The 19,862-nt window shown below is 37.8% G+C and overlaps 1 protein-coding gene across 1 annotated transcript in view; it reads right to left on the bottom strand.

Annotated features, from left to right (window-relative positions):
• The window catches only part of mmp28 (matrix metallopeptidase 28), a 28,067-nt gene extending 8,326 nt beyond the window's left edge, over positions 1-19,741 (bottom strand). Inside the window, exons 1-5 of the mRNA XM_030151744.1 lie at positions 19,485-19,741; positions 16,117-16,193; positions 14,779-14,972; positions 6,902-7,123; positions 4,663-4,908 (exon numbers count right to left, since the gene is read on the bottom strand). Coding sequence (XP_030007604.1) covers positions 4,663-4,908; positions 6,902-7,123; positions 14,779-14,972; positions 16,117-16,193; positions 19,485-19,595 — 850 coding nt within the window. The 5' untranslated portion in view covers positions 19,596-19,741. The remainder of the gene's footprint in view (positions 1-4,662; positions 4,909-6,901; positions 7,124-14,778; positions 14,973-16,116; positions 16,194-19,484) is intronic.
• Between the last annotated feature and the right edge of the window lie 121 nt (positions 19,742-19,862).

Genomic DNA, 19,862 nt, shown 5'->3' with positions numbered 1-19,862 from the left:
TAATTTCAGACAGGTTTCATAAGTGTTTTAGATAATTGCTAAAGCATTAGCAAGTGCTCCCTGGGGTGTTTCTCATACTTTTTCAGCTGGCTGCCAACTGCCTCTGATGAAAAAGTAGTACAGATATACTATACTGGTAATTCTGGACAGGTTTTGTGATGTGAAATTTGGTAATAGTATAGTACGCCCCCCTGGAAGAGGACATAGGTGTGTGTTTTAGTTGGTCGTATAACAGCAGGGGCCTTAAAAAATAACACACCCTCTAGTGGTTACAGCAGTGGCTCCCAAATGTTATCATCTCGAGATCCAAAGACAAATCCAGCATCTCCTCAGGTCCTAAACTTATTAAACTGCAACACAAACTGCTATAGATTTTTTACTGTGAGATGTCTCTGTTTTTGGTCTTCTTGTGTCTACTACATCATTCCAATGTCACTGCTTCTTTAACATTGTTTTCATTTTTTATGTCAATTTGTCTTGTTTCATCTTTTACATTATTTTAATCACTTAATGTATTTTACATTGTTTTCATGGCTACAACATTTAGATACTCTGTAAAACTCTTCCTCTGTTTTAATTAGGAAAATTAGTTCATATGTCATATTATTGTTAGATATTTTCCTCTGATAAATGGGAACCAAATAATCCAACCCAATTTTGGATCCTGACCCTGAGTAGTGGTATTTTTCTTTTTCTTTTTTTTTTTTTTAAATGGAATTATGCATTTTAAAATATTTCCCTGTGGTCTACATAAACTGTAAATGCTATACTTGGGTCTGAATTCTTCATTAATTCAACTCCACAGGTCCATCTTCAACCCTATTTCTGAGTAATGACACCAGAAAGGTCATTTTGAGCGCTGGCCCTTTAAATGCACATGAGCCACTTCACACCCCACCCCCTCCAGGTTGTTGGCTGTGCTGCTCTGTCCCGTTCAACCAACAACTGAACATTTTAGGTAATCATCTCAAAGTTTGGACATATTTTCACAATGGACTACAACCGCTGCTGCTGATAAACAATTATGGTGTACTCTGAGAAATGTTCGTCAGAAGTCTTGACCTTATATGGGCAAATGACGTGACGTAACTAGTTAAAGATGCAACAAATTAAATGGGAATTAAAACGGGTTGTAGAAATCCACCCGATTTTTGCCAAAATAAATATAAAGATAGCTTCACAGCACCTGGAGGGTTCAAATTCAAACTTTATGAACTATTAGGGTCCAAATACACAAATAAATGAACCAAAGACTAATAAAAGTGGGTTCAGCAAAATATGACCCCTTTAAGTTTGGGAAGCAAAGGATTAGAGTGTAACTTCACTAAAATGAAAATGCAGTTGATGTTGTAAGTTTGTACAGACCTTGGCAAGATGTATATGATTATATTTAGGATCTATTTCTATCTGTTTCAGCCTGTGTTTATTTTGTCTCAGATGGGTATGCTGTGTTGACACTTGATGGCATTGCCTTTAAATTGCAAATCAAAATGGGTTTGTACCTAAATCAGACTCAGCTGCATGAGTAAGATGCCAGAGCTGTTAGAGTAAATGTATATTGAAATAAAATGTTTACAAAAAATGACTTTGACTACATTTAGCCAAGGTGGATTTGAACTTCTGACCTCAACTACATGTATCTGAAAGGGTGCTTGGAGGAGGCAGCAGTGTTTTTCTGTCCTGATGAATAAGGGAGGCCCTAAGGAGAAAATGTTGGCAAATACCTTTTAAGGAAGATGAGGCCAGAATATCTCCAGAGGCAGAGCAGATGGGACTCCTCAGACTTTAAACAGCACAGAAAGCATCTGGTCTGCCTGTAAGCTCCTGCTGGGTGGGATCTCACATTCAGAGCTTAATTAAGTGACTATCCTGCAGCCGTGCTAGCATTCCTGCACAGCTAGTCTTAATTAGGATTTCACTGGCTCTTTGCAGCTGTATTACACCTGTTTTTGTTTCCAAGAAGGGAAAGTAGTGTACTTCACACAGCAACTGCACCATCACAGGCAGGGATCCAGTAGTTCAAGTGGTTGGTTTTTGTGCAAACAGTTAAGAAGTCCCGCAGTTGTGCAACCGTCGGAGTGCACATGCAATGAAAAGACTCAGTAGCACATGTAGAAACCTGCCTTACACATGCCAGAAAGACAACACTATAAATGGACAGTATTATTTTTGCCATACACAAAGATGGATGTAATGCTCCCACACACAGGCCAAGATCTGCTGTGCAGCAACAGCAGTAATCTGTCACAACAGAGCTGACACACTGCAACTCCCAGGTAAACACTAGGAGAGGTACGATAATAATATACAAACAGAGCACTGCCTGTGAGTGGGAAAACAGCCATCCTGCCAGTGAGGAAAACACAGTTTGTGTGTCCAAGCGTGTGTTTTTGGGTTTAGAGCGTTTTATTTTGACATTCATATTGTCTCTGTTGCCCTCGGTCTCAAAGTACTGAGATGATACAGAACTAAAACTGACAGATCAGACCCTTCCTGTTGTTTACAATTAATAGATACACATGTATATATATTTTTTCACCAATAGAATAAGGCTCTGTCTTTAGCTTGTTTTTTTTCTACAGACAATCTCCTCTTAAATCTCAGTAACTGCCTTTGTCTTTTAATCACAGCCTTTTCGACAGTAAATGTACTGAACAGATTTCTGATTCCTGGGGATCCAAGAGAGACTTTTCTCTTCTATTCATTCTAGTTCTGCGTGCAGCTGGACGACCTCCCTGCTCTTCACAGCTCACTGCCACTTTATGGGCAACAGACGACTAAAGACTTAAGACAGTCCTGTAACAATCTGGTTTTGTTTCCTTACAGCAACCTGGTTTTCCGATCATTCATTCATTAAATGAGTCTATTCTATGCATTTTCTAAATATTCTTCAGCTTTGTTTCACCGTCTTTGAACCATATCAGTCCAGACAGTGAAACATTCATCATCTTGTCAAAAACATGATTTTATAAGCCCTCGCTCAATTGACCTGAAGTAAAATTGGCAAACATTTGTGAGTGTGCTGTAAAGGTGCTGGGTTTAACACCACACATACCTCCATGCTGGCTACTAGTAAATACTCCTTCCTCTAAGCGCCATCTGTCAACTTTCCCCTTGTTTATTAAAGAGACAAACAACCAAGTTCCAAAATAGTTCAGACACTGTGTAAAATGTAAATAAAGACAGAATGCAGTGAACTAGAAATCACCTCATGAACCCATATTTTATTCAGAATAAAACAGAAAACATAAAATGTGTAAACTCAGAAGTTCTTTTGAGTTTCATGATATGCTAAATATTTTCAATTGGTGAAATGTCTAAAATTCAGACAGGCCAGTTCTATTATGAAGCCATGCTGTTGTAATGAGATGCAGTATGTGGTTTAGCTTTGTCTTGCTTAAATATACACAGCCTTCCCTTGCATATGTTGCTCTAAAACCTGTGTACATTGGTTACTTTCCAGATGTGCAATTTGGCCATTCTATAATCAGTAATGCACCCCCATACCATCGCAGATGCAGGTCACATGATCCCTCTCCCCTTTGAGAATTAGGTATCGTTATCTGTCTGTATATTTTACAGACGTTCAGGGAAAAAACACTGAAATTCATCCCATCACTAGCTGAAACATGCAGGAACACCACACAGAGCAGACTAGGAGCAGTGGGCGGCCATGTCAAGCGCCCAGGGAGCAAATGGGGGGTTAAGTGTCTTGCTCAAGGGCACACCAGCCATCAATTTCAGCCAACCGGCAACCCTTCAGTCAAAAGCCAATTCTCCAACCTTACAAGCCACAGCTGCCCCAGAGATCTATTGTTTCCAAAAAGAATTTCAGATTTTGATTCGTTGAACACAGAACCGTTTTGACTTTACTAAACCACCATTTTAAATGAACTTTTTACATTTCTGGGTTCACATGTGATTCTTCTTTGCATGATGGAGCTTTGACCTGCATTTATTGTTTATGGACAGTGATTTCTGGAAGTGTTCCTGAGCAGAATTATGGCCGGTTTTATGCAGTGCTGCCTGAGGGCCTGAAGATCATCCAGTAGTGATTTTTGTCCTTCTTCTTTGCGCACAGAAATTCCTCCAGAATCTTTTAATTATATCATGTAGTATAGATGATGAGGAATTCAAAGTCTTTTAAAATTGTTTAATATTGAATATTGTACTGCAATGGTTCCACTTTTGCAGATGTACACCTTCACCTGTAAGAGACTGTCTGTCTAAGCAAAGCTCTTTTTCTACCTAGTCATGTCACTGGTCTGTTGCCAGTTCACCTAATTATTTGTTAAATGTTATCTTTAGTTCCACTTGTTTTTCCAGCCTTGTGTTGCTTTCATCCCAAATTTTTGGAGATGTGTTGCTGCCATAAAATACAAAACTACCTTATTTGTTCCTCAGTTTAAACATCTGATGATTCCATGTTCTGTTGTGACTAAAATAATAGTTTATGAGACTTATAAATCACTGCACTCTGTTTTTATTCACACCTTAACAGTGTCCCAACTTTTTTGGAATTGGGATCATACATCTGTAAACACTGACATATCTGAAAGTCTGTAGATTTGGGCTACAATGCTGCTTGTCCACAACATTATCAATATCTAATGTCATAAACATGTATACAGTGTTGGAGGTGTGTGTGTGCTGTGGCCTCACCGTACAGCTGCTGCACTGCGATGATGTCGTCCCAGCTCAGCACCAGGCTGCGGCCGAGTTTCCTGTAGTACGGCGACATCAGAGCGTGGCGGACAGGCGAGTGTTCGAGTCCCAGAGTGTGTCCAATCTCATGGGCTGTCACCATGAACAGGTTGTGTCCCTTATGTCCGTTTAGCGTCCACCTCTCTGCCATGTCAAAGTGGGCCTCTCCACGGCGAGGCAGAAAGGCATGAGCAAGAGTTCCCCCTGAAGAGCCGAGTACAAGGATGAGTCACTTTAATATTCATAATACATTTAAATGTTTATTTAACCAGGAAAAATCCCATTGAAATTAAGAACCTCTTTTACAAGGAAGTCCTGGCCAAGATAAGCAGCAGCAAATACAACACAGTTACAGGATTGCACAGTTAAAACACATATAACAGACACATTTAACAATAAATAGTTAGTAAAAATCATATTTACAAGCAGATTGAGAAAAACAAGAGCAAGTTATGGAGTCAGTGTCAAGGACTCTCAGTTTGGATTTAAAAGCACTCAAAGAATTTATCTCAGTTAGTTTCCAGTCCTTGTGGAGCTGATTCCATGCAGAAGGTGCAGAGTAAACAAAAGCCCTTTGACCCAAATCTGTACGGACGTATGGAACAGAACACAACACATGATCATTTATAAGGAGAGAATAAATATCGGAATTTGTCTTCACTTCAAGTCACAAACATTTACTGTTTCCAACTGATTCTGACCTAATTCAGTATTTTTATTGTACATTTAATATTCTACAACCAACTAAATCCTAAAACATCTTTAAAACAGCTGATCAAGATTATCTGTATTATAACATATCCGACCTCACATATAAGGTTATCCTATACGTGACCACACATCCCACAAGAACTAGACCTGTCATCAAACTATGGCCTCAACTCTGTTTATTCAGTAATCCATTATTGTTTACACATAAACAGTAGGACTTCTTCAGCTTTTTTAATCCAGGAAGTAGGGATTAAGATCTGCTTTACAAGAAACACCTGAGAACAAATTACATACACACAAGATTACAACTGAGATAAGTCGCACAAAACAATCGTTGACACATGCAGAAACAAAAACACATGTTTTCCCTGTTCGGTGTAGCTGTCACATATGGAAATGTACTACCTGACATATGATATATGCCCTTATATTAAGAATAATGTTGCTATGTGTTACCTATGAGATGAAAAGTTATTATCTAATATATATTTATCCTCTAGTTCTGTGAATATATGTTTAAAACACATACATTTATCACAGGCCATCTCATTAAACTGATATAGAAATCTTAGAAGCCCCCAATATTTTACATTGACATATCTGAGAAGATATCTGATATAGATATTTAGATTCATAGTGTCAAGCAATGAGGGACTGTTTCAGAGAATCTGCTTTGGAAATTAAAGTAAGTTGTAAAACAGTTAGATGTGTCACAGGGTTGTGTCAAACCTTGTAACCTATATGTTAACCAGTCTGCTGTGTTAATACCTTTTTGTTTTGTGTTTTTCTCTACGTTGTCATAAAACAATTAGCAGATTTGGAAACAAAATTACAGGCTTTATTTACATTTAGTTAAAATCTATTTTGTAAAGGTGGCAGATACATTATGTCCAAACCAGTCACTATGGTAATATGATGTTATTGTGCTTTTCTGTAAACTGTAAATATCAGTGTTTCTAAACCAAAATTTATCTACATATGTACAAGTTTTTCAGTCTTATATTTTTTTCAATCAATTGTGATTATTTTGGCATGGATATAAAGGCAAATTGCTCACAGATAATATTGTTTTGTTTGTGTTTTTCCAGTATTATTACAGTTTTAAGATTAGGTTGATGCACTGATGAAGCTTGGTTTACTTTGTGGAGACCAGGCTGACATGTCAGTATACACTGTTGCCCATAAAGTCAGAATAATTTAGTTTTCACACACATTCCTCTTTTTATTCCTTTCAGTAATCACCTTTGACCAGGTCCAATGATTACATACTGAGTTACACTTTATATATCAAGAATAAATCACATTATCATAATCATTCCATGAGAAGAAGTAAATATATTTTATTCCAACATTATGGGCAACAGTGTTTTTTTTGGTAATTAATTCCATATATACATGTACTTTTTATATCAAATGCAATATGTGTGTATGTGTTATATTTGTGTTTGGGATGAGAAGCCTGTTTAGACCCAGTTTATTGACTGACCTGGTCCGTCGAAGGCGTTACTAGCCCCATCGTTGTGGTCTCCCTCATAAAAGGCCAGCCGGATGTCTGCGGGTCCTTCAGGGACCTCCTGGAAAACCAGACCTGACACATTGCTCCACAGCTGGAAGGCGGCTTGCACCACCAGCCGCACAGAACCCAGAGACAGGTGGCGAGGCCAGTTCACGATCTGGTAGGTCAGGTGACGCTTGTACCACTTCTCAACTGAAACAAACAATAACAAAAGAGAAGACATGAAGGTTTGTATTCTATGTGATCTATGTTCTTTACTTACAGTCATACTTACTAAGTTTACTTATAAAACTTAGGTAGTAACTGGCTGAAAGAACCTACTGTGGGAAAACACAAATGCAACAACAGTTTCTCCTTTTTGTTCCACAGTTCAATGCTGTTCAGTCGCCCACTGCCACACGATCTAAGCATACAAACTGTTTCTACAATCCCTGACAGAGCAGATGAACACACAGCTACACAATTTCAACTTTGGTTTTGTCATGTTAACAATAATAATGAAAATAACAAACTAAATGATACAGTTCTATCACATTTAATTTCCCCCATTGATGACAGAACCATGAAGGAGCAACACACCCATAAAAAGGCAAATGAGCAGGAACTGTGTATTCATTCACTTAATTGTGGCTATTTTCACAGAATTTGACACCTCAGATGAAATAATGTACAAAAAAGTACAGAGAGTCTTCATGCATCTTTAACACACAAACAATGACTGCAAATTCCATGTCCATATTTGCAGTAGGTCTTTTTGTGAAGTTATTAATACAGCATATTCCTTTATCAATATTTGGTCCCACCCTATTGAATAATATGACTTGCAGGTCAGTTTTGTGATGCAAAAGGCAGGAGTTCTAGTACTCTGTCAAAGTCCTTTAAATACAATGGTAGACCGTATGTTTAGTTTTAAAGCTGAATTAACTAAATTAGTGGACTAAAAGCTGAATAATGCATCCACTGTCATAAAGTTGAGCAAATGTTATTATTCAGCACAAGTTACTTAAGTTTTAAAACCATTAATTTTGTCATTTTTATGCAAAAATACCAAATATTCCACATTTGAGCTGGACAGTTGTGTAGTTTGTCTTATTATGACTTTGCATGTGACCTTTTGGATTGTTGGTTAAACAAACCAAACATTTTTAGACTGTTTGGTTCTGAGAAATTATGCGAGGCATTAAAACAGAGTTCTGTCCTCTATAAACCCAACAACCTAAGGGATTAGTTGGGAAATAATTGGAATAAGCATTAGTCATACTCCTCTCTGCCCATTTTCTTTTATGCTCAGTTGTATTAATGTCTGGATTTATAACAGTCTTTGCCTTTTATAATACTTTCATTGTTGCCATAACACTGGGAGCATTAATCTGAAAGCAGCACAAACAGTTTTTATTATTATTACCCACCATGGCTATGTATTTACAGCTTTGTATCCTCTATTATAATTTCGGATGCCAGGTATCCCATGCTGAACTGAAATGTTTTGGAGTCGTGCCTCTTCGCATCCAGGAGGTCGAGCCAAAATGATAGGATGTTAACCACGTTAGCACACAGCTGGGTAAACTAACAAGCACTCTGAACACACGCATGACTAAACAATTTACTTCAACACGTGTCTGTGGTTTCTCAGCTTAAACATAATTACATGTGTCGCTAACATCAGAATCTCACATTTGTTCGGGCACAGAGGGAAGAAGGGGGTGTTAAATTCAGCTGTTCTTTAATTTACACAACTCTAATCTCTACATATATACACAGGATTACACAATGTGGCAATCTGGAAACAAAGCAAACACGCACATGGATCTCAACCATGCTGCACACATCGAAAACAAGCAGACCGAGAGGCTGCCTCACAGGAAATAATCATCAGATATTAGACCTTTAGGGAGACCTTGAATGTTCAGTCTGACGCTCCACATCCAGAGAGTTAAAGAACCAACAAAAGAAATAGTCAAAGCCTTCAAACACCCCAGAAAATACCATCACTAACAATATCTAAACTTTTCTTGGCTGATTTTGATGTGATTCTAAGGGTTTTGAGTGTTTTTCATCCACAATAGAGCCTGTTTTACATCAGTGTCTCTTAATTACCCAACAAAAGTACATTTACAAACTTGAAATGGAGTTGGAGTGGCTGATGGAGTAGATCCTCCACGTCAAATGACTTCCCAGGTGCCACCAAGGTTCTATAAATGTATACATACTTTCACATCTGGAGCTTAAATGGAAAGTGGCGCGATAACTCAATGCTTAGAGTTGTCAAAATATTTATAAAAGCAGTTGAGGTTGAATGTAAGTGGGAAGTCTGCACACATAGCACACATCTGTTCATTCATATTCACATACTGAGGCGTCAGGTTTGAGCAAGAGGATCTGCGGATAATTTTATGAGAGTTATTTTGATGCTTGTTTAAACACGGCGCAGTAGAGATTAATGTAAGAGATGGGAATGATAAACAAACCTATGTGCTGCATACTGTGAATTCCCAAGACGGACGTCAATAGCACCCCGGAGACGCCAAAATATCTGGATATCTAGAACCATTAGGCCGTGGGCTTGACATCAGTCTGTGTTTCTTAAGTCTAAACACGGTAATAGAATTTGAGCTTCAGATGCAACTCAACATAAATCTAAAGGCGTTAGGTTGGGAAAATGTGATTCTTGTGTTGCAATGTTTCACAGAAATAGTGGTAATACCTGGAGGCTAAAGCGCTAAGACTCCACCAATAGGTTAACATTAAAAAAACAAAAATGATACACAACGGTTAGACTCTAACCCCAGGAGTGATCAGGAGTCGTGTCTTTATAACTTTTGTTTTTTGTCAGTGAAGATCAAGTGAGACAGCGCTGCCGGGCTTTCCCACTCCACCTCAGTTTCTCATTCCCTGAAGAAACACATATATATCAGGACTGTTGCCACATGATGCTGAGATTCTGTGCTGTGCCTTTTCTTCGTCTCAGACTGAATGAGCGGTCCCCGAGGACACCAGAGAAGCCAGGAAGTCAGACACTCAAGACATTCCACGACTTCCCTTATGGAAGTCATTACCATGATGTGCTCTATAGCAGCAGTGTGGTGGTTATCACAGACATTAGGAAGTGCCCAGATCATCTGATAGTCAGCGTTATTGTTTGTGGAGGTGCTCAGAGATTTTGCTTGTTACTGGTGTGAACAAATCTGTTTGACACACGCATACAAAGCTGATTCTAAGATGTGGACTTTGTTGTTTGTGTTGCAGATCTTAGGGTGAAAATCAAAATGAGGAAAACAAGACGACAAATAGAAACAATATGTGAGCAAAACCAGGTTGCAAAAGGCCACAGTAACAGTACAGTCCCCTGTGATGGAGAAAGTAGTTTGAAAGCTTTGCAAACAACTTACTAGCAGTTGTCCTCCTCGGGCTCTGTGTGCTTGGCTCCACCCTCCCATAGCCATATTAATTTAAATTAATTAATACAAATTCAAACTGATACTAACTGATATGAATAGATTATTATAAATATTAAATTATTTGACCCATTTTTGTATTGTGGTTGCCTCTGCCTCTACCGCCAAAATAATACTAGCAAATTAGACTATTGGAAATATTATTATATATTTTTGTGTTGTTATTATCATTATCATTATTACAATAATTATTATTTTCCCCCTCACTCTCCCCTCTCTCTTTCTCACTTTCATTCACACTCCCCTCTTCCCCTTTACCCTATCACCCCTAATCAATCTATATTGTTGAGTTGCACTTTACATTTATTATCTTTTTCATTGTAATATGATGTTGTCGTTGTTGTTTGTCATTACTCTGTCATTGTTGTTGTTTTTTGTTTGTTTATTTGTTTGATTTTCCATTTGTTTATCTGTTGGTATTGTTTTTTCATCCACAATGTCTTGTTAACTATCACTAATAAAAAAAAAAACTTACTAGAAGAAGAAGTTGAACTACTACTCTAGATAAAAACATAGTCAGAATGAAAGTAACACTACTTAGAAAAAAATTATCAAACAGACAATGTGAAGATGACACAAAATTCTTACAAAAAATAACGCATGCCAACAGAAAAATATGACAGTGTTGTGAAACATAGATAACTGACTGTCGGCACATGAGAAGTGAAATAAGAAGTAATCATACATTAAAAAAAAAAAATAAAAAAAATCTAAATTAATTCTTTTCCTTTATCAGCATCACAGTGTGTAGCTTCAGAAGCATCAAACAATGAATATAAGCAAAAAAGTTAATTAATAACTGGAATCATTACACAGTTTTGGCAGTGACACAATTTTTGTTGTAAAAATCTTGCTAACACAGTTCTTTTAGATTATTTTCCTTGTTATATCAGTTTGTTTTTATGTTTTAAAGACTGCAAAGAGTCACTTTGTGCCACTACCAAAACACTGAGCCATGATTGTACAAATATGAACATAGGAGAACTACTAGCAAATTACACTAAAATGTATATAGATTCCTAGTTTAACTAACTGTGATTCATTACATCCCAGTCCCAGCTGTCTGTCCCTTTGCACATCTGTGATTCTCACAGTCTCTACAGATGAAAAATTACTAAAGGCTTTACAACAAATTAACCAAGGATCATCTAAGTGTAGTGCCAGTATTAAATGTTGAGATATTCAAAGTATAGATGACATCTTTGACCTGCAGGTGGCACTACAAGAAAAGTCAGAAAATCTTCAGTGTCATCCTCAAAGTCATCAGAGTTAATCATCTTAGTCTGGAGCGGTGGTGACGTATTCGACATACTGCTTTTGCCAGTCCTCAAACCCTGCAGCGATCATGGCCGGGGCAAACAGTGCTCAGGGACAGATCTATAACTGCACACCTCTGAAAAATAACACACCCACACCTATCACACTCACAGCTCTTATCTCGGACAAGGGTGATGGAATGTCAGCTCTGTAAATATCAGAGGGAGCGACCACCACATCCCAGCACAAGCCAAGGTCTGTTTTCATTTTCCAGGGAGCTCAGAAGTATCGATGTTCGCACAAAACAAAAATCACATCATCGCATCATGGCTGAGAGTGAATAAACACACAGGCAGTTTGCTGGTCTGCTGAGCTCATCTGCATTATGCTCAAACCTGCAGGCCAAGGACAAACAGCTCAAAGTGTTTTGTATTAAATTAAAGTCGACGTTGGCCTTGATCAACAGGGGAATGCTAACAGCAGGTAAGGAGGTGCTGAAAGGTGATGTAATACACAACTGAAACAAAGAGTCTGAGGCAATCAACAGGGAATTCACAATTATTACAAACATATTACATATGTTACATAACCTATTACAAACAGAGAAATCTGACCACACACAATATTTTATAGCAAATGATTGTCAGATTAAATAGGTTATCGTGTTAGTGCAAGTTGTAGTTAAACATGATAGTTAAATCAGGTCAGAATCAGTATGTGCACTACTTAATACAATTTGTGAAAACAAGCTACAACAAGACAATTCAAATTCCTATACATGTTAATTCCACTTGAAATACTTGAAATTAACAAATGCAAGTTTTTGCTAGGAGTAAATGGCAAAATGCCAAATCAAAAAGTGGTAGCAGAACTCATTACCTACTTAAAAGAACTACAAGTTAAACTATGAAACTAGATGTAAAAGTAAAAGGGTTTTGCTATTATATCAGATATTTTTGAATTAATATTACAGCTACATTCATGTGTACACCACATTTTTCTGCAGTAGATGTTTCTGTTTGCCCTCATTTTCACTACTTTATAAACTGTTGGTGGTTTAATCTTCAGCAGTGTATGATATTCTATAAGATTCTCATGTTAATAGTGTTTCTCTTGTGTGTTATATGAGCTCAAAAAACAGATCTGTGTTCAGTTTTGTGACATGTGTGCACTTTCCTGCTAATCCAGGAGGGTTTTGAAGAGTTTTAGTTTAAGAAGGTAAAGAATTCTCTCAGCCTATAGAGAAACACTGGTGGTTTTAACTGGGTAGGAAATAGAGAAAAAAAATATTTGAAAAGTAACTAAAGCTGTCAGACAAATATTGTGGCATAAAATGCACAGTATGTGTTTGAGTGAGATGTGTAAAACAAAACATTTTGCAAAAAGTACAATTTGTACCTAAGTAGAGTACTTGAGTAAAAGTACTTAATTATATTCCAACACTAAATCTAGACATTACACTTCAGTGTGTATTGTTTTAGCCACAGGCAGAAACACAGCTACTGTATAAATGACTTCTCCAAGACAAAGACAAATAACGAAGGTGGAGGTTACACGCTACTGCTGTGCACGTAAACTATTACATTCCTACACAACATCAATGGATATATGAAGCTATATTTGTGAGAGGTTTGACCTGAGGGTGTACAAGTATCTGCCATTATGACTGCTCTTTGTGTAATAATGCCGCCGCCTGTCACATGAGTCATGTCTGAGATAATGATAGAGTCGTTTTCTGACACAAGAACAGGCTGTAATCCAGCCAAACACTCAGTCACTCAGCGAGATATCCAGACATTCAGCCAGGGAGATATCTGGCCATTGAGATAGCCGGCCCATTGCACACAGTGTAATCCAGTCAGTCAGTTATGGATGTGTTTACCAGGAGGAACATGTCAGGTACTGACATGAAGAGGCAGGGGCAAACATCAGCCACCGCTGCATTCCCTGAACATTAGCCAACTTCGTCAGTGACAGGTAGGAATGCAGATGCTTCACACACCACGAGGCTGGAGGCACAACGGAGAAAGGAAGAGCAGAAAACCTAGTGCTTTCACAAAGAGATGTGAGGAATGGCCAAAGAACAAAAAGCATGAAAACACAGGCTATAAAAGAGAAAAATACACATGATGGTGAAGTAAACTTTGACTTTGAAGCACAGGGAAAATAGATCCAAGCACAGTCAGAGGATAGTCTGACTGTCACCAAAATCATAAAAGTGAAGACAAAATTCATGAAAATGTTTTTTTTAATAGAAATGCAAAGACTCTACGTCAAATGTCCCAGGTGAAGACAATTGACTTAACCCGGGGACATTCTATTGAAGCCATAAACAAATCTCTACACTCATTAATGACCTTAAACCCTGCTATTAGAGGGTCAGTTGTTGTACTTTGGAGTGGAAATGTGTCCCATACACAACAGGCTACAAATTACACCCCAAAGTAATTCTCCAAGACTATAAGCTAGAAAAGGACCTTTAACCTGAGTCTGCAACAGATTTGGCAGAATTAAGTCCATTTTAACCACCCTTAAATACTTCAAACCCTGCAATCTTTAGCCAGTTAAAACTGAAGTGATCTGCTCGCCATTTAATGCTTTTATTAGTGTATTTAGAGGAAAATCAGGATAATCTCCAAAAAGAATCTTTATAATTTTCTAAGGAATTTAAGGGAACAATCACACTACATAATCTACATTACAGCACTGGTCTGAGCTGAGAGCCTCTGTGGTATTTTAAGGGAAAGGAACTGAGGAAATTGCTTAAATATGGAGTACTCAGAGTAATTTGCCTGGAAGGAGAGCTGGCCTTGCATCCTTGAGAAAAACAGGTGTATACTGAGAAATCTCCATTGAAGACATTTGTAATTTTAACAAATATCATCGAACACACCTAAAGTTAGAGTTTTTCTCGTAAAGAAAAAGCACACAATGTGAGCGCTTAATTGTACGTAATTGCAGCTCAGAGTCCTAAGACGTGTGCATCATCAGACACTCCACCAGCGTTAATTACACCTCTCAGCTCTATTGAGTGTCTTGGTTTACAAAGGTAGACCCTCCCAGCTAACTGACTTTATAACCCCTCAAAGGGTGACGTCATCTCTCAGTCACATAACAAACTCCTCTGGACAATACCTTGTGTAGCAGATCTCTTTCTGCGATGCTGGCCTGCAGCACTGAGCTCCCCGGTGAAGATGGTGTCGATCCTCTGAGCCCACACCTGCTGACTGCCCTCATCGGAGACCCCACAGCGGGGCTCCGCCATCTGCCTCAGGGTGATGCTGTCAAGTTCACCTGTGACGGGAAGGCGAGACAGCCACTGGAACTCCCTGCAAAAATGGGAAACGGTTACATGATGCAGAATATGATAAACAGTTGAAGAGCAGTGAATGATTTCCAGTAGCTGTGCTGAGCATGTGGAGCAGAGGGCGAGGTTCCTGACATTCCTGGATGGTTCAGAGAGGGTTCAGGAGAGGTGAGGGTGTGACTTTGTGCCCTGAACTCACACTCAGCCCTGGGGCCTGTCCCACAGCGAGCCCACCCTTCCCCCTGATCAGCACACTGAACACAACCAGCTAACTCCAATAAGAGACAAACAAACACATCTCTTGGATCTGAATTTACACTCAACACTGATTTCCATGATGATATTCATGTCATTATTCTATAACTTCCTGAGACCCAGGAAAGTGACAGTTTTAGCTTTTTTACATTAAACACTTGTCTCGATTGTAAACTGCATAATGCAACAGTTTTTTCAGATACATTTTTTAAATCATTTTTATTTATTTAATTTTTAGTGAAATGTCCTTTGCAATGGACAGCATTTTTAAAGTAAAACTGTGAAACTTTTGTCGCCTACAGAGGACAAAAATACATTGCAGTATCTCAGGAGGATATTTAACCCTTTCATGCATGAATTATGAGAACCTAGTAAAGATTTTTTTTTTCTGGAGTGTTATTATACCTCCTTAGGCATAAAAAAAAAGTTGCGATTGAGTTTTTTTTTCTTTTCATGGAGGTACAAAAATGTCCATGCATTTAATTTTTTAAGTAAAGAAATATGTATTTAAAACCCAATATCAGAAAGTAAAATGAAAACAATGAAATAAAAACATTTTTAAGGCTGCTAATTTGATGTTTTCTCTCATTTTAACATACTCTAATGCTAGTTATTACCTCATATAATATGCAAAAATACAACTCTTTTTGTCTAACAAATAACTGATTTACACTTTAACATGTTACTGCAGATCAGGTTTATCAAGAACAGCAAAGTTATAGTAATGGTATGAATTGTAGTGTATTATGGGATGCTGCATAAGTGTCCACTGTGTTGGCTCATATGGAACTAAAACAAAACCTATGAATATACAAGAGAACAGCTGGAGAAGAACTGTCCACTGGAGTGACCACAATGCATGAAAGGGTTAAAATCTTTTTTAGGAGATGAAAAACTGTTCCATCACTTACCGAATGGCTGCTTGTATCTCAACTGCATTATGGATGTGGTTGTCCTCGTGCAGGTAGCCATACTTTTCAAGAAAAACCTGCAATTGGTTTTACACATTAGCATCACATTTCTACAGTATTAACCCATAAAGACCCAAACATCCACCGGCGACCAAAAGCATCTACTGATCTTAAATGTTTAATACCTGTTGATTCACTGATCCTATCGATACATGTAAGTAATTGGTGTAAAATACAGTTTGTCATCTTTTCATGGTCATCAGATATGACCCATTTGGATGTTCAGAGGCACCATAGTTACCTTAGAAACACCGTCATCTTCTACAGCATTGATTTACCAGTAAAACCCATGGAGTTTAATAAATGACAGTGGATGGAGATACTTGGTTTATGTTCAGTTAATGGTATATTTTACTGTAAAACTCACTTTTTCTTCAGTTTTCTCTGTTTTTGATATAATAACCCTCAACTTTAATCTGAGTTTTATGAGCATCTACATGGTCAGCACGGTCTGATTTTGACTGGAAAAAAATGCTAAATTCAGAGGATAATATTATAATAAATGGTGATAAATCACTTAAGAAAGGTTAAATAGAAAGAAAAAATCATTTGGGAACTACCACAAAAGTAGCACTTGGTCTTTATGGGTTAAATTAGATGAGAATCTGGTTAGAAAATCTACCTTAAGTTAAGGTAAGGTCAAACATTATGAGTGTCGTTCATAAAAAATAACAGCTGCTTATATATTTTTAATTTGTAGGGCTACAAATTTAATTATATGTGTAAAACTTGTTGATTTTATAGACCCACAATTCCACAGTAAATGTCTGGTAACACCTCTGGAAAGCACACCTCCCCATAAGAAAAAAGACCCCATAAAAGTTGTGAATATAACTTTCCATTTGTACTTTATTATATGTGGTTTTCAGTGGTGTGTGGACCTGGACCACCCATATGTGAATGAAACCCCTGGGGTGTCCCTGAAAATGCACAGGTATCATTTAGTAAGAATTTCATGTAAAGTTCTTGTAGTTCTAAGGTACCCTATACAATTATATAAAAAACAAGAAATGAACCAACAGGATGCATGACAACAGTTGGATGGATTGTGGTTTGACACAGCTCTGTTGGTTGTTTAATATAATAATCCCTCAATCTTCACGCGGAGGGAGAAGGTTTCATGTTCAGACAACAGCAGACGCAGGTTTGATTACAGATGTGGTGAAGGTGGGATGGAAATTAAAATAGAGATGACAGATGTTTTGGAGCGAAGAGGAATGTGCAACAAAAATACCCCTTTGTCCCATTAGATATAGAAAAATACCAGAGGGTGATGTTTTATACGAGAGCGATTTGAGAGCAAAGCTATGGAAACATAAAGTAATCCTATATGGTCTTATAGCTTTGATCAAAAAACATGTGGATGGCAAAAGAAACACACAAACGTAGTCCTAACCACACAAAGGCAATTAAACTAGAACAATGAAAACACCCTGACAGCACAGACACTCATATTTCTCTTAAAAAGGGGCTTGGTCTCTTTTTGTGTCTGTGTATATGAGGCTCTGTGTCTAAATACAGGATGGCACTCAGTGGATATTATTCAAATACTGCACTGAGGCACAGATTTGACTTGATTATGTCCATTTTATACAACCATTTAGTTCCATTATGGCAGAAAATACTGCACTTTTACTCGACTGTATTTGACTGCTTTAGTTACTTTTCAGATTATTTTCCTGTACAATAAAAACAAAGCATCTCCAAATGAAAACTGGTGGATGAAGTGCTCCTTCTTGTTTCCAGGTTGGATGGATTACATTTCAAGTGCATAGTTTCAAAGTTGTTGTTTCTCTGAGCTCATGAAAAGTGTTACAGATAATTTATTGTCACATGAATGCAACACCGCAGAGGATTATCTTATGGAATATGATAGTGCTGTATCTTAAAGTACTCAGTAGTATGTAAAGTAGTTCAGATGAGCTCAGCCTTAAATATGTACAGGAGTAAAATGCAAAACAACATGCACACAAGCAGGAAAACAAATCCAACATTATATATAATAATTAAAACTGACAGGGACCATTTTACTGCACAGTGACTACTTCTACTTTTCATACATTGAGTATATTTTGCTAATATTACTGATATATATCTACTTGGATGTAGAACTGTTTCTTCAAGTATCTCTGGTGTGGCATTAGTATTCTACTTTTAATCATGTAAAGGGTCTAATGAGCAAAGACAGCTGTCAAATTAGACTATTTCGTTAAAACCACAATAAGATAACTAAATTAACAATCAGAACCTGAAACATGTACATTTATTTCATATCTGAGGACAAATGTTTGACGTTGCTGAAATAGAAAAGAAGTTGATTTACCTGTGAAAGTAGACAACCTGGACTTTAAAAACACAATGAAAAGCTATTTTAAGCTCCCGTATAAATGTATTTGAGCAGATATTTTGTAGTTAAACCCACACTTTAATCTTCAAAGACCTAAACAGCTGCCAGTGACCAAAGCCATCAACTGATCTAAAATATTTAATAGGTGTTGAACCATTAATCCTATCAAAACATGTAAATAATTCAGATAAAATGCAGTTTCTCAGTTTTCATGACCTATTTGGATTTTCAGAGGCAACAATGATTCACACATAAAACCCATGTCGTTCAATACTAAATGTGTTAGATGTTTGTTTGTTTTTTTACTTCTATTTATTCAAGTTTTTTGACAACTTTAAAAACAGTAAAGAAAAAAAAAAAAAAACAGCCAGTAAAATTAAAATTATGATGCTACAAGACTGGTTTATGTATTATATGCTTGTGCAACATCACTAGCAAACTGTGGTAGTACATAATGTTAGCATGATAGCTCATATCATATAGTAAAATAAAACATAAGTATGTGAATCAAGAATGTTATTTCTTTACAAAGTGGGTCATGTTATGTATTTAAGTCCAAATTATACTGCACTCCCATAAGTTCCAGTGACTTCCTCCATTTCTGCAGGAAAATGAGTCCTTTTATTAATAGTGTTCTAATTTTACTAGTATCACAACTTCTGAGAAAGAGATGCTTGTTTTTAATTATATACTTTGCTGAAAAACATACCTTTCTTTAGTTTTCTTTGTATTGATTTAATAACCTTTGAGCTTTTATGAACATCTACATGATCAGTGAATTAAATGTAGAAAAACGCCTAATTTTTCCTGATAAATGCAAAATTCAGAGGATGATATCGCATTAAATGGTGATGAATCACTGAAGAAAAGTTACATGTAGAAGGGGGAAAATCATTTGGAAGTCACTACAAAACCAGTCTTATGCATTTGTGGCTTAAATGTCAGTATGTGTATGTCCAACCTCTGGGTCCACGTCCAGCGGGGCTCCTCCGGCGGTGATCAGGGCGCTCACAGCCAGGATCCAGGCGCCCCTCACGCCCCATCCACACGGGTCCGGGGGTCGACGCCTCATCGCGGGACAACCACTCAGCTCTGATCACCCTGGTCCCGCCACAGCGCATTTCTATCCGGCCGCTTTATGTGTTCATGGTTTGTTTTCCTCTCTGTCGACACGGAGCGTGCTGCTGCTCGCCTAACATCTCCATCCCTGCCCGGCCTGACGAGCACATTTAACCGGGAGGAGTGTTGGAGGAGGCGGGCCAGCACCGCCCCTCTGTGGGCCTGGAGGCGGATTACCAGCCGAGCATGTCAGCCTCCCCCTGGTGTACTCCAACAGACT

Source organism: Sphaeramia orbicularis, chromosome 13 (genome assembly GCF_902148855.1).
Source record: "Sphaeramia orbicularis chromosome 13, fSphaOr1.1, whole genome shotgun sequence".
NCBI lineage: Eukaryota > Metazoa > Chordata > Actinopteri > Kurtiformes > Apogonidae > Sphaeramia > Sphaeramia orbicularis.
The sequence above is the reverse complement of the archived record's forward strand: the minus strand, read 5'-3'. Positions and strand labels throughout refer to the sequence as shown.